Source organism: Hemitrygon akajei, chromosome 6, assembly GCF_048418815.1.
Source record: "Hemitrygon akajei chromosome 6, sHemAka1.3, whole genome shotgun sequence".
In the NCBI taxonomy this organism is placed as follows: domain Eukaryota; kingdom Metazoa; phylum Chordata; class Chondrichthyes; order Myliobatiformes; family Dasyatidae; genus Hemitrygon; species Hemitrygon akajei.
Genome location: NC_133129.1, coordinates 21,066,876 through 21,081,776, shown reverse-complemented (window position 1 = coordinate 21,081,776; position 14,901 = coordinate 21,066,876). Strand labels below are relative to the sequence as shown.

Below are 14,901 nucleotides of genomic sequence, written 5' to 3'. Positions count from 1 at the left end.
AAGGTTGCCACCCAATGCACCACAAGGCACAGAGAGGAACTTAAAGAAATGGAGAATAGAAAAAGAGAGAAAGGTTAGGGGGAGAAATTACAAAGTTTGCAAAATTGATGTTCATGACATCAGGTTGCAGGCTACCCAGACAGAATATGAGGTGTTTCTCCTCCAGCCTGAGTGTGGCCTCATCGTGGCAGTAGAGGAGGCCATGGACAAACATATCGGAATGGGAATGGGAAGTAGAATTGTAAGGGGGTGGCCACTGGGACATCCGGCCTTTTGCCCGAGGAAGTGGTCCGTCCCGCACTCTTACCGATGTAGAGGAGGCTGCAGCTGAGCTGGAGTGCAGAGTGCCAGCCACAAAATTATGAAAAGGTGAACCTAAAAACTGCAGTTGTTATGTTCTTGAGTTTGAATCGCTGTACGTAATCCCCATTCAGTGTATCTGTCTTTGTCTTTGCACTTTGTTTCCTGGTGTCACTACCTAACAAACATTTCTATTTCTCCACTGACCTTTACAGTGATTACAAAGGCGAGCCTGTCCCTGGAGAAAGTAATATTGCCTGCCTGTGCTTTTATTTACAAGAATGTTGAGGGCGGCCTGCTTCTACAACCGAGACAACTGACTGTGACATTAGGATTCGAGATGTGTTCTGTCCGCAACAAAAGGAGTTGGGGAAGTGGAGGAGTCACAATGAGTGGGAAAGGAAATATGCACTGCTTATTTGCATGAAAGGAGGGGGGTAGTCACAGAGACAAACAGCATAGATACAGGGCGGCACGGTGGCACAGTGGTTGGTGAACCACTTTACAGTGCCTACTTTAGGGTCGGGGTTGAAGTCCCACCTCTGTCTGTAAGGAGTTTGTACATTCTCCAAGTGAGTGCATGGGTTTCCTCCCACAGTCCAAAGGTGTGCAGGTTAGGGTTAGTAAGCTGTGGGCACACTATGCTGGCACCAAAAGCTTTGCGACACTTGCGGGCTGCCCTCCGCACATCTTCGGACTACGTCAGTCGTTGATGCAAATGATGCGTTTCCCTGTATCTTTTGATGTTTATTCATTCATTAGGAGCCGCATTGAATTCTGGTCTTTCCATGACTATAATTGTTCTTGGCAAGCTTTTCTACGGAAGTGGTTTGCCATTGCCTTCTTCCGGACAGTATCTTTACAAGACGGGTGACCCCAGCCATGATCAATACTCAGAGCTTGTCTGCCTGGCATCAGTGGTCACATAACCACGACTTTTGACATGCACCAGCTGCTCATATGACCATCCACCGCCTTCTCCCATGGCTCACATGACCCCAATCGGGTGTTAAGCGGGTGCTACACCTCGCCCAAGGGTGACTGCAGGCTAGCAGAGGGAAGAAGTGCCTTACACCTCCTTTGGTAGAGACGTATCTCCAACCCGCACACTCACATACATGATTCGATGTACATCTAACAAATTATGTTAATCTTTATCTTCCTTAATCCACATTTCCACCAATCTTGTTTCATCTGCAAACTAACCATACTTGACTTCTTCATTGGTAAAATTCACAAAAAGCAGGGGTCCCAGAACAGATCCGTGCGGAACACCACTGGCCTCCGACCTGCAGGAAGAATACACTCCATCTCCCACCCTCTGCCTTCCAAGGGCAAACCAATTCTGAATCCAAACAGCAATTTCCCCTGGATCCCTTGCCTCCTGACTTTCTGAGTTAGCCTACCATGGGGAACCTTGTCAAATGCCTTACTAAAATCCATGTACAGTACATCTACTGCTTTACCTTCAATCACCTGAACCCTCACAAAGCCATGCTGCCTGTCACCACGCTTCTCCAAATGCTTGTACATCCTCTCCGTTAGCTCACCACTGATGTGGCGTTTGGCCAAGTGGTTAAGGTGTTCGTCCAGTGATCTGAAGGTCGCTAGTTCGAGCCTTAGCTGAGGCAGCATGTTGTGTCCTTGAGCAAGGCACTTAAACACACATTGCTCTGCGACGACACCAGTGCCAAGCTGTATGGGTCCCAATGCCCTTCCCTTGGACAACATCGGTGGCGTGGAGAGGGGAGACTGCATGGGCAACTGCCGGTCTTCCATTCCATTCAGTCATCATCGAAAATCGATGGACAGCCGAAGACCACTGATGTAAGACTCACTGGTCTATAATTCCCAGGGTTACCCCATTACCTTTCATGAAGTGAACCAAAACCATGTCATTGGATTTGGATGCTTGTGTGCCTCAATGACCCAATGGCTCTCGGTAGGGTCACTGATGCTAAACAAGTCAAAGGGTTGAGGCCAGAATAAGAGTGGTCCTCAAAACTGGTCGAACAAAATCGTTACAGAAACATCAATGAAGTATCCTTCTGTATCTGAGTTTGACGGTATTCCTGAGTCTCCACCTGGGACTTACATGCTACAATAGTGAAAATTAAGAGGAAGCTACAGATATGATGAAGGAATCCCTAAACACCACCAGAACTAAGACCAAAAACAAAATTGGTTTCTGGAATGTATGTAGAAACCATATGCATCGCTAGCAAGCTAGCAGAAATGCATCGTTACAGACTGGACATCAGTGAAAGCGGATGGATTGGGTCTGGCAGACTAAAGGCAGCAACAACTGGGGAAACAGGTTTATATTTAGGAAGGGAAGATGGTCAGCATCATGATGGTGTAGTTGTCATTTTGAAGGATCAGCCAAGCATAGCAACTACACCAGGGTGAAGCTGTGCCAGTGCTGTGCTCTGTCCTCACTCTTGTACAGATCAGAATGTTGGTGCAATGACAGAGAGCGATCTCGCCAAGCTGTCATTATTCCACACCATGAGCCTCCAGAAGACCCTTTGTATCTTATGACCATGCCCTAGTGTCACCAAGAGGACATGGCCACAGTCATCATGAGGAAACGTTGGAGATGGATTGGCCACATGATGAGAAGGGAGGCCAACTCCATCATTGAGACAGCACTTCATTGGATCCCTGGAGGGTGGATGAAACAAGGGAGACCAAAGACAACTTGGCACTGTGCGATAGAGGCAGAAATGAGGATCCTAAGTCACATCTGGGGCACAATAGAGAGGTTGGCCAAGGACAGACAGTGATAAATGCCAGCAAGCATAATGGGCAGTAAGTAAGTTTCTTGAACAACAGAATAACATTTGCCATCCTCCAGTCCTCCAATATTGCTCCTGCAGAGAGTGAGGATGCAAAGATCATTGTCAAAGCACAACAATCTCTTCTCTTGCATCCTATAGTAACCTGGGGCAGGTTGCAGTAGGATTTCAACTACTGCACAGAGTCTTGCCATCTTCAGAAGTTTTCTGATGACTCTGCCATAGTTGGATGCATCAGCAAGGGAGATGAGGCTGAGTACAGGGCTATGGTGGGAAACTTTGTCACGTGGTGCGAGCAGAATCATCTGTAGCTTATTGTGAAAATGACTAAGGAGCTGGTGGTGGACCTGAGGAGGGCTAAGGCACTGGTGACCCCTGTTTCCATCCAAGGGGTCAGTGTGGACATGGTGGAGGATTACAAATACCTGGGGATTCGAATTGACAATAAACTGGACTGGTCAAAGAACTCTGAGGCTGACTACAAGAAGGGTCAGAGCTGTCTCTATTTCCTGAGGAGACTGAGGTCCTTTAACATCTGCCGGACGATGCTGAGGATGTTCTACGAGGCTGTGGTGGCCAGTGCTATCATGTTTGCTGTTGTGTGCTGGGGGAGCAGGCTGAGGGTAGCAGACACCAACAGAATCAACAAACTCATTCGTAAGGCCAGTGATGTTGTGGGGGTGGAACTGGACTCTCTGACAGTGGTGTCTGAAAAGAGGATGCTGTCCAAGTTGCATGCCATCTTGGACAATGACTCCCATCCACTCCATATTGTACTGGTTAGGCACAGGAGTACATTCAGCCAGAGACTCATTCCACCGAGATGTAACACTGAGCGTCATAGGAAGTCATTCCTGCCTGTGGCCATCAAACTTTACAACTCCTCCCTCGGAGGGTCAGACACCCTGAGCCAATAGGCTTATTTCCACATGTCATAATTTACTTATTATTATTATTATTTAATTATTTATGGTTTTATATTGCTATATTTCTACACTATTCTTGGTTGATGCGACTGTAACAAAACCCAATTTCCCTCGGATCAATAAAGTATGTCTGTCTGTCTGCATCTGAAAGGTGTGACTCTGAATGATCTTCCTGGGCTGTTGCCTGCAGGTGGGAGGATCAGAAGGTAGGTGCACTCAGTCCTGCTGTCGCCACTGATCCACCCCTTCCCGCTCTCCCCCACACAGGTCTATTTCCCCCTTTCACCTCACACAACACCCCACTCCTCTCCCACCCACAAGCCCCTCTCTCACCCCATGCAATGTCCTAATCCTTCTCTCCCAGCTCTCACCCCACACAATGTCCCAATCCTGCTCTCAACCCCACCAGCCCCTCTCCCACCTCTCACCCCACATAACACCCAGAGTGCTTTCTCTGGTGCATTCATTAAAACCTTTTATTTATTGAGATAAAGCATGGAATAGTCCCTTCTGGTCCTTCATCCAGCAACCCCCAGCCTAATCACAGGACAATTTACAATGACCAATTAACCTCCCAACTGGTACATCTCTGGACTGTGGGACAGAACCAGAGCACCCGAAGCAACCCATTGTACAAACTCCGGACGGACAGCAGCAGGAATGGAACCTGGGTTGCAGGTACTGTAAACTGTTGGAGGGTGAAAGGAGATACACAAATTTCTTTAGCCTCCTGAGGAAGTAGTAGCACTTTATTGGTCATGGTGTTTGTGTGGTTGGACCAGTTATCAGTGATGTTCAATCCGAGGACTTGAAGCAACTCAACCTCAGCACCATCAATATTTATTGCCCCTCCTCCTGGAATCAACTAGAAGCTTTTTAGTTTTGCTGACATTATGGGAAAGGTTCCTATCATGACACTATGCCAGTAGGTTCTCTATCTCCTTCCTGCACTCTGAATCATTGTTTTTTTGAAATTCAGCCCAGCACAGTGATAACATCCACAAACTTGCTGCTGGAGTGAGAGAAGAACCTTCCCACTCAGACATGAGTGTACAGGAAGGAGAGTAGGGAGTTGAGGACGCACCTCGTGGGTGGGAGTGTTGAAGATCATGGGTTCATTAACTCTTCCCTTCACCTTCTCACCCTGACCTCAAAAGCCTCATATTCCGTCACTCACCGTTGGCCCAATCCCATTCACAAGCCCCATCCCACTTCGCACAAATCCCACCCATCCTTTTCCCCAGAAGAAACTCTGCCCTATAACTTATGGAGTTATGCCCTTTTCTCTGCTACAAGCCCAGCTCCTCTCCACAATGCATACCACTTCTCTCCTCCAAACAAGCCCTCTACCCTCTCCCACCACAAGCACCACCTGTTTCCCACACCACCCTCCCTCACCAGCACTCCTCCCCCTCTCTTCCCCAAGTGAGCTCAGTTTTCCCCTCTTTCCCAGAAGCCCCCTCTCCATCAGTCCCCAAGCTTTGAAAACCCTCTTCCACCACAAGCCCCTTCTCACATCATTATCCCTCTCCTCCACAAATTCTGCCACTCCCCCACTCCAATCCTGCCCCAAAGCCTTTCAATTTTTTCCCCACAAATCACACCCCTTGCTCAACACCCCCCTAACAAGACCCACCCATCTCCCATAACTTTACCCAAGCCCGCAAAAGCCCCACCTCTTTTTCCATGCACCTCCCACTCTCTTCTCCACAATCGACATACCTTCCACGCTCACTTTCCCTCTTTTCCCTACAAACCCCACCCCTCCCCTCCCCTGTTCCCCCAATTCCTGACTTTTCTCCTCATACTCTCCCCTTCTTTCCACAAGCCTCAACCCCTCTTCCTACATCCCTCCTCTTCCCTACCGGCCCAGCCCTCTCACCTTTTTCAACAAACACCACACCCTATGTCCCTCCCCTCACAACCCAACAACCCCACACTCTCACACTCACACTCCTCCACCTCTCCCCTCACATTTCCATTCCCTCTCCCCAGGCCCCTCACCTCACACCCCTCCTCTGCCCATGCCCCACCCCTCACACCTCCCTCTCACCACGCCCCTTCCATCGTCTCCCCATGCCACCCTCCATTTGTCCTCCCCTCGTCTCCTTTCCCCACTCCCCTCCCCTCCCCACCCCTCTCCCCACCCCTCTCCCCTTCCCTCGTCTCCCCACCTCACTCCCCACCCCACTCCCCTCCCCCCTCGTCTCCCCTCCCCACTCGTCTCCCCTCCCCTCCCCTCCCTACTCGTCTCCCCTCCCCTCCCCTCCCTACTCGTCTCCCCTCCCCTCCCCTCCACTTGTCTCCCCACTCCCCTCCCCTCCACTCGTCTCCCGTCTCCCCATTCCCCTCCCCTCCTCTCGTCTCCCCACGCCCCTCCCCTCGTCTCCCCACGCCCCGCCCCTCGTGTCTCCCCACGCCCCGCCCCTCGTGTCTTCCCACGCCCCTCCCCTCGTCTCCCAACGCCCCGCCCCCGTCTCCCCACGCTCCGCCCCTCATCTCCCCACGCCCCTCCCCTCGTCTCCCCACGCCCCGCCCATCGTCTCCCCACGCCCCGCCCATCGTCTCCCCACGCCCCGCCCATCGTGTCTTCCCACGCCCCTCCCCTCGTCTCCCAACGCCCCGCCCCTCGTGTCTTCCCACGCCCCGCCTGCACTCATTGACTGCCGCAGGCCAAGTCTCGCGAGAGGGCAGGGCAGCGCGGCGCTTCCGCTGTGGTGTGGCTGGCGCGATGCCCCGGCAGAGAGCGGAGAGCCCGTGAAGATGGCGGTCAGCATCCGCGGCTGCTCCGTCCGGAGCCTCCGCATCCGAGGTACCCGCGCTGGCGTTCCCCATCCCCGACCACCACCTCTGCTCTTCCCCTCCCCATCCCCCTCCCCACCGCCACGGCTGCAGCTTTAAATGAAAACGCCTGACTTACCCTGAGAGGAAACCATTAACCGTGTTGTTTTCTCTCTCCCTATTCGGTCGGCAGGGCGGAATGACAGCGGCGAGGAGAACGTACCGCTTGACCTGACCCGAGGTAAGAAAACGGGGTGGGGAGGGGCACCGCAAGGCCGGCGCCGGGGCGCTGCCGGACTCCCTGACTCCCTCCGTCTGGCCCTGGATGCGGCAATGGGACCGTCCGGCGGGCGGGCACCGGCTGTTCAAATACCAACAACAGGGACGGGATCCACTGAGGGGTGAGGGAAACATTGGGGGAGGGTGACCATCGACTGAGTTAGTAGTAGGGGAGAGGGGGAGGGATGATTGAGTGGAATGTGAGGGGGGAATCACTCAGAGGGCAGTTTGATCACTGGATGGAGAGGGATGACTGAGTGATGTGTAGTGGGAACCACTGGGGGGGGGGAACTAGTGGATGCAGGGTGACCAGTGGCAGTGGAGGGGAGGGGTTGATCACTGGATGGGGTGTGGTAGAAGATGTAGGGATGAGCCACTATGAGGAATGGGCTAGCGATGTGAAGGAGTGTTCTGCTGTTGGATAGAGCAGGAGCAGATTTGCGAGAGGCGGGGGGGGGGGGGGGGGGTTGTGATGAAGATGTCAGCTGAATTTTGGCCCTCTGGATTGTGCACTCCTTAAGCTTCCAGTTCCATTTCTGTGGCTGCAATACCACTCATTATAGTACTGCCGTTCTGTGGATGGCCAATCATTCCATATTTTATTTCCACTTCACATGCCTCAACTTCATGGTGCAAGCATTGTCATTCATCACCCCTACTGTACCATAACATTGTCATGTCCCATCCAAGTTCGCGGTGCACATTTAAAATTGACCTCAAAGCAACCAAAGGTCTTTCAAACTCATCAGGTTCACTGATGTCCTTAAGAGGAGGAAATCTGTCCTTGTAAAACAACTACCCTCCCATGGATGCTGCCTAGCCTGCTGAGTTCCTTCAGCATTTTGTGTGTGTTGCTTTGGATTTCCAGCGTCAGATTTCCTCATGTTTGGAAATCTGTCCGTACCTGACCTGGCGTACATATGATTCCTGATCTGGCAATGTAATTGACTCTTCAGTGGCCTAGGAGACCACTCATTTGTCAAGAGCAATTATGAGCAGCTAACTGATGTCTTTCCATTGATTTCCATATCCAGAGAAATTATACACATCTCATCCCAACCATTCTTTCCATTTGCTCCCCTCGATGCTAACTCAGCAGGAACATTTGTCCATCACAACCTGTGCTGACAGTAGTAGCATTTGGGGATTTTACAAGCACATTTTCTTTGCCATATCAGAATCAGGTTTATTATCACTGGCATATGATGACATTTGTGGCAGCAATACAGTACGCAACATAAAAATACGATAAATTACAATAAGAATGTAAATAGTGCAAAGAGAGTGAAATGGTGAAGTAGTGTTCATGGACTATTCAGAAGGGGAAGTGTGCGTCTTCCAGCTCCTGTACCTCCTCCCTGATGGTATTAATGAGAAGAGGACATGTCCTGGGTGGTGGGGTGTCCTTAATGATGAATGAGGCCTTCTTGAGGCATTGCCTTTTGAGGATGTCCTCAATGGTGGGGAGGCAAATGCCTGTGATGGAGCTGGCTGAGTTTACAGTCCTCTGCAGCTTTTTCCAGTCCTGTGCATTGGACCCTCTAACTAACGATCTTGATTATTTAGCACCCTAGAGACACAAACTCTCCACCAGATACCCAGGGAACAAATGAAAACCGCTTATCCATTGACTAAGAAAACTAAGGTTTAACAAAACGTGCTGTGATACGATTCAGCTTTATCACAGCAGTATGTTCACGATATTCCTGAGATGCTGTTTTTCTAACAGTTAAAACATATGGTATGTCAACCAGTGTGGTGCCTGCGCTGTCTGTTACTGGACAAGTAGCTGGAGTTCTGGATCATTGATTCTGACTCACAAGTTTAAATCCCAGGATAGCAATTGGAGAATTTGAAAAGAAGTAATGGAACAAAATTTGGTAGTGTTGGTCACAGTAACGAGAAGACTAGTCAATTGTTGTAAAACAAAATCTGAATTACTAATGACCTTGGGGAGGAAATAGGCCTTCCTCACTCATTCTGGCCTGTATGTGGCTCCAGACTCTCAAATGTGGTTAACTGAATGTAGAACAGGCCAGTCAGCTGATAGTATCTGTGGCAGCCATGGGTCCTCACCCCAACACTGAACTGTTCCCACAACCCATCGACTCACTTTCAAGGATTCTCCATCTCATTTTCTCTATTTATTGCTTATTTATGTATAATTTATTTATTTATATTTATTTTTGTATTTACACAGTTTGTTGTTTTTTGCACACTGTCCTGTTGGACGTGGTTTTTCATTGATTCAATTGTGTTTCTTGTATTTGCTGTGAATGCCAGCAAGGAAATGAATCTCAGGGTTGTAGATGGTGACACATGAAGTTTGTACTTTGATAATAAATTTACTTTGAACTTTGATGCCAAATTAACCCACCTGCTTGCACATGATGGCTAGTCCTCCATTCCTTGCATGTTCATGTGTATTTAATGATGCTCAAATAGAACTATCGTATTTGCTTCTACCACTTTCCCCACAAGTGTCTCCGAGGCACCAACCATACTCTATACACATCTCCTGTAAACCTCCCTCCCCCTCCATGTCGTCTGGTATTTGACAGTTCTACTCTGAGGGTATATTTTCTATTCCCTATCTGTGTCTCTTTATTTTATGATCGTCCATTGTCTTCCCTCAGCCTCCAGCATGCCAGAGAAAATCCAAATTTGTCCTCCCCCTCCTTTTGCTATTAATCTTTAATCCAGGCAGCAACCCACTGACCCTCTTCTGCACCCTCTCAAGAGCTTCACACTTTTGATTAGACTCTAAGACAATGGAGCAGAATCAGGACATTTGGTCCATTGAGTCTGCTCTGCCTCTTGATCATAACTGATTTACTTTTCCTCTCAGCCCCTTCTCCCCATAACCTTTGACTCCATGACTAATTAAGAACCTGTCCACCTTCCCTTTAGATATGCCAAATGAAGTGGCCTCTGCATTCGTCTGTGGCAATGAATTCCAATGTTTCACCATGCTCAGAAGTTGATTCTGAACTATCTTTGATGAGATGTAATTAAACAAGAACAGTAAATGCTGATGTTACCATTGACTTCCATAGCCTGTTGATGAATCTCCCAGTATCAGTTCAGATTTGCCCAATAGAACAGTCTAGCACAGGAACAGCCTCTTCGGCCCACGATGGCTAGTGCTGGACAGGATCTATTTTGCCAACTCAGTGCCCATCTCCCTGCATCCCCAGCATACTAATGTACCTCTCTGAAATCCTCTTGAACACATTGCCCATATCCCTCCATCTCCAGCATACTGATGTACCTCTCTGAAATCCTCTTGAACACATTGCCCATATCCCTCCATCCCCAGCATACTGATGTACCTCTCTGAAATCCTCTTGATTCCTGGAACCAACTGTACTTTGTATGAAGAAAAACTTTCCCCACTCACCTACTGTGCACATCCTCTAGTACTTGATGTTTTCCCCAGGGGCAGGAGGAAGACTTCGTGCCTCTCATAATTTTAAAAACTGATCATTTGGTGCCCAGCCATTGCTGTGGTATTGCCAGGGTCCGATACTCCTACCTGCCTCAGGTCGCACACCACCAGGTTCATCAATAAGATAGTACCTCTCAACCATCAGGCACTTGAACCAAAGGGGATTACCGTTTGTCCCATCACTGAAACATTCCCACAACCTAAGGACTCACTTCCAAGAAATCTTATCTCATGTTCTCGATATTTATTGCGTATTTTTTTTGTAATTGCAGTTGTCGTTTGTACATTGGCTGTCCGTCTTGTGTGCGGTCTTGTCTTTCTTTGTATTTACTGAGTAGGCCCTGGAGAAAGTGAATCTTGGCGATATAAGTGTACTTGGATAGTAAATTTACTTTGAATTTCCTGAACTTTGAAGTGGTCAGCCAGTATCTCAGGGGTGAGGGTGCCCTGTCTGTGAAGCTCCCGGCATTTGGCCCGTCTCCCTCCTTCGGCGATGTATCGGTGTAGTGGCCGGCCGGCTTTCCTTTGGGGGAATGTTTGATTGCCTTTCTTGTTTGGGTGGAGAGAGAGGAGGATGATGGGTCGGCCACGTCCTGCGGGGGAGGGCCGGGGCCGGGGCCGGGGCCGGTGTCCGGGCTCGGACACAGAGCGGCGGCGCTGGCGGCGCAGAGCACCGTGGACCCGGCTTGTGCGAGAGACGCGAGGCCGATGATCCGTGCTCACAGCATCGGCCCGTTAACGAGGGCTGATCCAGTCCCTCTACCCATTTTCGGTCATGAGCGTGGCCAGTTCGCCGCGGTCTGTCATTTTCCGGCTAAAATGTTATTTTTGACTTTCCCTGGTAGAATTAGCAACTGCTGTTAGTTCCATTTCATTCCGTGTTTGACTCGAGAGTTTTGTAGTGTTGCCGTTTACAATTCGGTGTCTCGCCCACCCCCTGCATGCCTGGATGTCACCCATTTTGAAATAACCTCATTGTTTATACGGGACTGTAGATGCAGTCGGGAGAAACGGGCTCCATTTCTCTTTGTATTCCACACCTTTCCCCAACAGCCCCCGTCTCTGCTGCAGACAGCCCTGTATTCAGTGTTAAACTCAGTAAATACGAGTTAGGATGGTGCCAGTTGTAAAATAGATTTTCTACTGCTATACCCAGAGCATAATGAGATGTGGAAATTTGAAAGAAAAACCAAGCTCATTTATATGTATGTGAAGAAAAGAATCAAGTTACTAATTAAGTTAATTTAAATGGTGGATCGGTGTATATTTTGATTAAAGCGGTGGGATGTTTGGATGCAAAAGATTACTGTGTAATTAACTGGACTTTCTCATTAATTCTTTGGTGTATTATTAGAAGGCATATAACTGGTTCCTTTTATACACAGCAATTAAGAAAATAAGGGTGCTGTGATTTGATTCTATCATTTCTATATATTAACCATGGTTGTGATTGGTGGGGGTACTTGACATATAAATTGTCACAGGCGTCAGAGTGTATGGAACTAATTCTAAAATGCCATCTGAGATTGCTACGAGTCTTTTTGAAGTGATCTGATACTGCTTTGACTGTCAGATGTTGTTGATAGACAGCATGATTTTAATTGCTATCTATTGATTTTTTTCCAGTTGAATTTTTAGCAAATGTTACACTAATGTGTAACACCCCTATTCATCACCCTACACATTAGCCCACATGTTATTGATGCTAGGCATCTAATACACAAAGGTTGTGCAGAAAAATGCAAATTGCGGGCACCTCCTTTTGTGATGTGTGATCAAAGCATTTTGTTAAAGGGCTGGTAGTCTGGAATATTATGTCATGATAATGTTGGCCACTTCTGGACTTTTCAAGTTATATTAATGTTGAAAAGTATCTAGAAAGTGAAGGAAATATCAGCAAACATTCAAACCTGTTCTGTCCAGTTTTGTTGCTTATAGCCATCTAGTCTTCCTTTGGAAATTAAATAAATCAAAGAATTGTCGATCTTGGAAATCAGAAATAAAAAGTTAATGTTGTAAACACTGATCAGAAACATAGGCATAGAATACTACAGCACAGGACAGGCCATTTGGCCCACAATGTTGTGCTGAACAAATAAATTAGTAACCGAATGGTCAACTAAACTGATCCCCTCTGCCTACACAATGTCCATATCCCTCCATTTTCCTCACATCCATGTGCCGATCTAAATGTCTCTTTAAAAGCCCTAGTGAGAGTGGTGATTGCCTGGAATACACTGCCTCTACCACCTCCCCAGGCAGTGTATTCCAGGCACTCACCACTCTCCGTGTAAAAGAACCTGCCCCTCACATCCCCTTTAAAATTGTTCTCTCTCACCTGAAAGGCATACCGTCTGGCATTAGACATTTCAACTGTTGGAAAAAGATGCTGTCTGTCTGCTCTCTCTATACCTCTCATAATCTTATCAGAATCAGGTTTTTATCACCGACATGTGTCATGAAATTTGCAGCAGTTCAATGCAATATATAAATAGAAGAGAAAAAATAAAATAATAAGTAAACCAATTACAGTATACTTATATAGAATAGATTAAACATCATGCTAAAAAACAAATAATATACATTTAAAAGGTGAGGTAGTGTCCAAGGGTTCAATGTCCATTTAGGAATCGGATGGCGGAGGAGAAGAGGCTGTTCCTGAATCGCTGAGTGTGTGCCTTCAGGCTTCTGTACCTCCTACCTGATGGTAACAGTGAGAAAAGGGCATGCCCTGGGTGCCAGAGGTCCTTAATAATGGATGCTGCCTTTCTGACACACTGCTTCCTAAAGATGTCCTGGGCATTTTGTAGGCTAGTACCCAAGATGCAGCCGACTGAATTTACAACCCTCTGCAGCTTCTTTCGGTCTGTGCAGTAGTCCCCTCCATACCAGACAGTGATGCAGCCTGTCAGAATGCTCACCACGGTAAATCTATAGAAGTGTTTGAATGTACTTGTTGACATACCAAATCTCTTCAAACTCCTAATGAAGTATAGTCGCTGTCTTGCCTTCTTTATAACTACATCGATGTGTTGGGGCCAGGTTAGATCCTCCGAGATCTTGGTACCCAACAACTTGAAACTGCATGCTCTCTCTATCAGATTTCTCCTCAGCCTCTGCTGCTCCAGAGAAAACAACCTCTGCTTTTAACACATGCCCTCTAACCCAGGCAGCATCCTGGTAAACCTCTTCTGCACCCTCTCCAAAGCCTTAGACATCCCTTCTATAATGGGGTGTCCAGAACTGTATGGAATACTCCAGATGCTGCCTAACTAGAACTTTATAAAGCTGCAACAATTACTTTTCCAATTCAACTGTTCTCTTTCCGCTAATGTCTGACCTGTTGAATGTTACCAGCATTTAGAGATTTTGCGAACTTGATTAGTGCTTAACTGAGTTTGGAAGAATGAGAGCTGACTTTATTGAAACTTGAAAAATTTCTTTGGATGGTTATTTTCTAGCTGCTGTGATTGGGTCATGTCCACTTTTGACAAACAAAATAGAAATTTCTTCAGCAAATAGTGCTGAATAGTTGGAATTCTCTACCCAAGAGGAATTGTGGGGGACTCAGTAACTAAGTATATTAAAAGATCAAAAGAATTCTCTCTGTGGATAATGGTGTTCTGGTGAAAGATTTGTCATATTTTATTTAGTGGCAGAATAGGTAAAAGGGGACAATCAGCCTAATCTAACGTTCTATATTTCATGCTCGTAGATTTTTTTCATCAAAGCAGTGTTGCACTTTGTTTGAATTCAAAGTTCAAAGTTTGAATACTGTATACAACCTTGAGATTTGTCTGTTTGTAGACAGCCACAAAACAAAGAAACGCAATAAAACCCATTATAAAAAAAAATCCACACAACAAAGAGGGTCAGACAGCCAATGTGAAAAAGGACAAATCATGCAAACAATAAAAAAGTAAACAAATAACACACAGAAGGTTAACTGCAGAGTTAAAAAGAATTCTGACAGCAATTACAAGTTAAAGGACTTTTGTATCTATGGATCTTTTTAACTTCTGCTTCTCAAGTGGCCTATAGTCAAATGAAGTATTTGTGAAGTGTAGTACAGTAGTAATCTTTATGAAATGTGACATCAGATGTCAAGGTTTTGCAAGGAGTAAATATATGGTAACCAGATAATCTGATATTCCAGTGGTGTCAGGGGGATGAATTGGACAAAACACCAAAGTTAACTTCTCTGTTCATTAGATGCATGGTCTCCCAAACATACTTTTGACTGTTTAACGTCTCATCTGAAAAAAGGCAACTCCACCTAGATTTTTGTGTTCATGTGTGTGGGATGGTACTTAACCCACAATCCTGAGATAGTGGCACGAATACTATCAACTAGGCTGACGGCCATTGT

The 14,901-nt window shown here is 47.1% G+C and overlaps 1 protein-coding gene across 2 annotated transcripts in view; it reads left to right on the top strand.

Annotated features, from left to right (window-relative positions):
- Positions 1 to 6,703: 6,703 nt before the first annotated feature.
- The window catches only part of LOC140728898 (rapamycin-insensitive companion of mTOR-like), a 201,690-nt gene continuing 193,492 nt past the window's right edge, over positions 6,704 to 14,901 (top strand). For both annotated transcript variants that reach the window (XM_073047981.1, XM_073047980.1), the window contains exons 1-2: positions 6,704 to 6,836; positions 6,999 to 7,046. In XM_073047981.1, coding sequence (XP_072904082.1) covers positions 6,788 to 6,836; positions 6,999 to 7,046 — 97 coding nt within the window. In that variant the 5' untranslated portion in view covers positions 6,704 to 6,787. The remainder of the gene's footprint in view (positions 6,837 to 6,998; positions 7,047 to 14,901) is intronic.